At 49.8% G+C, this 5,278-nt stretch overlaps 1 protein-coding gene across 1 annotated transcript in view; it reads right to left on the bottom strand.

Annotated features, from left to right (window-relative positions):
- Window positions 1-1,281: 1,281 nt before the first annotated feature.
- Window positions 1,282-5,278, bottom strand: part of LOC311099864 (phosphatidylinositol-binding clathrin assembly protein-like) — a gene marked incomplete at its 3' end in the record, with an annotated part of 17,576 nt that continues 13,579 nt past the window's right edge. The window contains exons 13-19 of the mRNA XM_084140590.1: window positions 3,067-3,207; window positions 2,886-2,916; window positions 2,571-2,709; window positions 2,075-2,098; window positions 1,910-1,966; window positions 1,702-1,818; window positions 1,282-1,296 (exon numbers count right to left, since the gene is read on the bottom strand). Coding sequence (XP_083996716.1) covers window positions 1,282-1,296; window positions 1,702-1,818; window positions 1,910-1,966; window positions 2,075-2,098; window positions 2,571-2,709; window positions 2,886-2,916; window positions 3,067-3,207 — 524 coding nt within the window. The remainder of the gene's footprint in view (window positions 1,297-1,701; window positions 1,819-1,909; window positions 1,967-2,074; window positions 2,099-2,570; window positions 2,710-2,885; window positions 2,917-3,066; window positions 3,208-5,278) is intronic.

Raw genomic sequence — 5,278 nt, 5'->3', positions numbered from 1 at the left:
ACTGTCTCAGGACGCAGACTCAGAAACAGCTCCTCAACAACATTCCCCAGTGGTTGGTGAAGAGCTGCACTACAATAACTGCCGCTCAGAAACACAACAACGACACACGCAACAACTCAGCAGGCCTCAACCTGGAGCAGTACGGCTAGCTAGAGAAGAAACACGAAGAACGCACTCTCCCAACGTTTACTCACAGACGGGGCAAGACTGGTAGGACCATTACAAGAACAGCATATCTATCTATAAAACTCAACCAGTTTCAAAGAGCAGAATCTGATGAGATGGCATGGAGGTTTCATGCACTGTTGTAGCAGCTCAAGAAACATGGATCATATAAAACAACCTCAAATAGCATCAAGCAGAGCAAACAATGGACGGCACAGCAGAGGCAGAATGTGTTATCACGGTTTCATATGAAATTACGAGTGGGCCTTCTTCATTGCTTTCATAGGAGTATACTGTACGTTTGTGGGTGTATGTAGACATGGAGTGCTCCATTTCAAACTAGCACAGTGGCCAGTCAATGCCACGCAGACCATAGCTTTCACAGGAACCTATGAAAACATTACACAATAGCTTTTGTACATTTAGGTCTCAGAGTGCAACCTAACACCCAGACAGATATACTGTACACACACAAACAAACCATGTGTCTCCAAGCCATTTATCCAATGTCTTACTATAACTGGCTGTGGAATTTGCAGTTACAATAAAATGGAATGAATACCGAGTCAACTCCAACATGGTGTTTTACATTGAATACACAAAAAAGGACACCTATCCATGTTAAAATCATGGCAACAGCAACTCTGACATTAACATTGGAGGGAAAAGACGTAGTGGTTTGTATGAGATGCTAATTGGACAATGCGCATGTACACATTGATTAAAGTGCGTGCAAACTATCAGCGAAAGAGATGCCCATAGACACTGGTGGATGGGTGGTGGCAGTTTTCTGGAATTCACTACAAAGGGCCAAGCTCCAAACTGGAACACAGCAGTCATCATACCATGGGTTCAACAGACAGAACAATACCCATTCAAATGATCAAATACAGAATGAATGTGAGCTGTGACTTGTCAAAAGACTCGGATGGGACGATCAGCCATGATACACAATGTAACAGAGGTTATATTCCACAGAGGCCACTGAAAGAGCACTGACACATCTCCAGTCTGTCTCCGCCCAGATCTTCTGCTCCTCTAACTCGCATTGTATTTGGTTCTGGATTGGTTCGTTTTTTCTCTCTGCTTTGCTGTCATGGTAAAATACTCCCGGTCTTACATGAAGTGCATCTGCATAGGAAAATAAGCCTGTTACGGTTTAATAACAGAACATTCAGTGTAAGAAAAAAAATTAAAGTACGATAATACTAGAAAAAGGTATACAGTAACAAGGTCTTAAATGATTCCAGAACCTACTGGCAAACCAACAGTAATTGGCATTGACAAATTAAGTATTAAACAGTAACTGATACATTATAAAGGAGCAGAGACAGGATTAGAATTATGATTAGCCTACTTAGGCCTCTTAACTGATGCCTTGAAATCATGATTCACATGCCAGATGTAGTTAGGGAGAGGACAGTGAGGAGTGGACAGAGGAGAGGACAGTGAGAGTGGAGAGAGGACAGGACAGTGAGGAGAGGAGTGGACAGTGAGGAGAGGAGTGGACAGTGATGAGTGGACAGTGGGGATTACCTGGGCTCCTGGCATGGGGGCGAATGGATTGGTGTGCCGAAGGACAGGCTGGTTGTACATCATAGACTGTGGTGCCATCATAGGGACTCCACCCATCTGCCCCATCTGATGAGGCATCTACGACGGGGGGAGAAAGATGAAATGTCACCTGAGGATCAATGGTCTTGGTGTGCAGATCCCCCCCGTCGTCCCCCCGATCATTCCTTACCATTCCATAAACAGGCAGTTGAGGTGTCGTCATGGGAAAAGCCACTGGAGCTGGAGCCTATGGAGAGAAAGGATGAAATGGAACAATGGAAGACTAGAAGAGCACACTGAGGAATGCACTTCAGGTAAATGCTGTGACTCCCTCTACAGATATTAATGTACTTACATAGCCAGTATATATCATTCCATTCTGCAGCATGAGGGTTGAAGAAAGGAGCAGGAATAGGGGGAAATGTAGATGCGAATGGATGGTGTGGTGGATAATTGAGTGGAAAATTAAAAGAGAAGATGGATGAAACACAAAATGAAAAGAGGAGAGAGATAATTAGAGTGCAAACGTATTGAAATATGCAGAGGGCAAACGATAATCGCCAGCGCCCGAGAAGAGCTGCAATAACCCCTTCCATTTTGAAAGATGGGATTTGCAGCAGAATCCCAGAGTGTCTGTGTGCTGCTAGATTCCATAAGGAAAGAGTACATCTAATATCAAAGCCACCTTTTGCATTGCTGGCTTGTCCTTAATATTATATTTGGTGAGTGTAAGCAGGAGACTCTTGCATCGCCAGGATCCTGTGTTCGATTCCCGCTGGGGCCACCCATACAGCATGACTAATGTCTCTTTGTATAAAAGTGTCTGCTAAATGGCATATAATATCTCTCACCATCTGTGGTATGGGCATAGCTTGAGGAGCCATGAGTGCGTGGTGGTTCCAGTTGGGGGTGGTGCACATGGTTTTGGCCTGCCAGTGAGTCCCCACTGTGGGCTTCTTCTCTACCAGTTGGGTCCACTGAAGCTCTGGCCTGAGGGACAAACGGGGGTGAGAGGGGGGGGGCAAGTACACCACACTCATCAGATCGGGATTCATAAATGCTTGTGGATGAATAACTAAATAGGGATCCAATATTATACTGTAGATCCAATAATATACTGTAGATACTTTGCTCATCGCTCCTTTTCAAATAGTATATACACTCACTTTTTGGCTGGTGTTTCTCCAAACTGCAAGTCTGGAAAATGAGCGATTAAGATATGTTACATGTTCAGATGCTATTACAGACCATATATTTTTTTACATTTTTACATATGATCATTTTATTACTACTGAAAAAGGAATATGCAAAGCTACAAGTAAAAGAGAGAGAGAGAGAGAGACTCACTACCAACGAGGTTGGCTAAGGAGGAGGAGTCCAGGTCAGTGGGTATCATCTTCCCCCCAGAGTGCAGCGGTATCCCAGGGCTGTGGGAGTGGATGTGTGTGGGCTGAGCTGGCTTCAGAAGATCCCCTGGGAGCCCCAAACCTGAGGACAGAGACATACAGGGAGAGAGTCAGGTCACAGAAAGAGGGTCAGAAAGTCCGTTCTCACAAGGAGGGAGAGAGAGAGCGTCTGGCTACAGTGAAAGAGAGACTGGCAAGAGAGAGTGTGGCTACAGAGAGAGAGAGAGACTGGCTACAGAGAGAGAGAGAGACTGGCGAGAGAGAGAGAGAGACTGGTGAGAGAGAAAGAGACTGGCGAGAGAGAGAGAGAGACTGGCGAGAGAGAGAGAGAGACTGGCGAGAGAGAGACTGGCGAGAGAGAGAGAGACTGGCGAGAGAGAGAGAGACTGGCGAGAGAGAGAGAGACTGGCGAGAGAGAGAGACTGGCGAGAGAGAGACTGGCGAGAGAGAGAGACTGGCGAGAGAGAGAGAGAGACTGGCGAGAGAGAGAGAGAGAGACTGGCGAGAGAGAGAGAGAGAGACTGGCGAGAGAGAGAGAGAGAGACTGGCGAGCGAGAGAGAGAGAGACTGGCGAGCGAGAGAGAGAGACTGGCGAGCGAGAGAGAGAGACTGGCGAGCGAGAGAGAGAGACTGGCGAGCGAGAGAGAGAGACTGGCGAGCGAGAGAGAGAGACTGACGAGCGAGAGAGAGAGACTGACGAGCGAGAGAGAGAGACTGGCGAGCGAGAGAGAGAGACTGGCGAGCGAGAGAGAGAGACTGGCGAGCGAGAGAGAGAGACTGGCGAGCGAGAGAGAGAGACTGGCGAGAGAGAGAGAGAGACTGGCGAGCGAGAGAGAGAGAGAGACTGGCGAGCGAGAGAAAGAGACTGGCGAGCGAGAGAGAGAGACTGGCGAGCGAGAGAGAGACTGGCGAGAGAGACTGGCGAGAGAGAGAGAGACTGGCGAGAGAGAGAGAGACTGGCGAGAGAGAGAGAGACTGGCGAGAGAGAGAGAGACTGGCGAGAGTGAGAGAGACTGGCGAGAGAGAGAGAGAGACTGGCGAGAGAGAGAGAGAGACTGGCGAGCGAGAGAGAGAGACTGGCGAGCGAGAGAGAGAGACTGGCGAGCGAGAGAGACTGGCGAGCGAGAGACTGGCGAGAGAGACGCGAGAGAGAGAGAGAGAGACTGGCGAGAGAGAGAGAGAGACTGGCGAGAGAGAGAGAGAGACTGGCGAGAGAGAGAGAGAGACTGGCGAGAGAGAGAGAGACTGGCGAGAGAGAGAGAGACTGGCGAGAGAGAGAGAGACTGGCGAGAGAGAGAGACTGGCGAGAGAGAGAGAGAGAGAGACTGGCGAGAGAGAGAGAGACTGGCGAGAGAGAGAGAGACTGGCGAGAGAGAGAGAGAGACTGGCGAGAGAGAGAGAGAGACTGGCGAGAGAGAGAGAGACTGGCGAGAGAGAGAGACTGGCGAGAGAGAGAGACTGGCGAGAGAGAGAGAGACTGGCGAGAGAGACTGAATAGAGAGAGAGAGACGAGAGAGAGACTGTCGAGAGACTGGCAAGAGAGAGAGCGAGAAACTGGCGAGAGAGAGAGCGAGAGACTGGCGAGAGAGAGAGCGAGAGACTGGCGAGAGAGAGAGCGAGAGACTGGCGAGAGAGAGAGCGAGAGACTGGCGAGAGAGAGAGCGAGAGACTGGCGAGAGAGAGAGCGAGAGACTGGCGAGAGAGAGAGACTGGCGAGAGAGAGAGAGAGAGAGACTGGCGAGAGAGAGAGAGAGAGAGAGACTGGCGAGAGAGAGAGAGAGACTGGCGAGAGAGAGAGAGAGAGACTGGCGAGAGAGACTGGCGAGAGAGAGAGAGACTGGCGAGAGAGACTGGCGAGAGAGAGAGAGACTGGCGAGAGAGAGAGAGACTGGCGAGAGAGACTGGCGAGAGAGAGAGAGAGAGAGAGAGACTGGCGAGAGAGAGAGAGACTGGCGAGAGAGACTGGCGAGAGAGAGACGAGAGAGAGACTGTCGAGAGAGAGAGCGAGAGACTGTCGAGAGAGAGAGCGAGAGACTGTCGAGAGAGAGAGCGAGAGACTGTCGAGAGAGAGAGCGAGAGACTGGCGAGAGAGAGAGCGAGAGACTGGCGAGAGAGAGAGCGAGAGACTGGCGAGAGAGAGAGCGAGAGACTGG

This window comes from Coregonus lavaretus (genome assembly GCF_964263955.1).
Source record: "Coregonus lavaretus genome assembly, chromosome: 24".
NCBI classification, from domain to species: Eukaryota; Metazoa; Chordata; class Actinopteri; order Salmoniformes; family Salmonidae; genus Coregonus; species Coregonus lavaretus.
The sequence above is the reverse complement of the archived record's forward strand: the minus strand, read 5'-3'. Positions and strand labels throughout refer to the sequence as shown.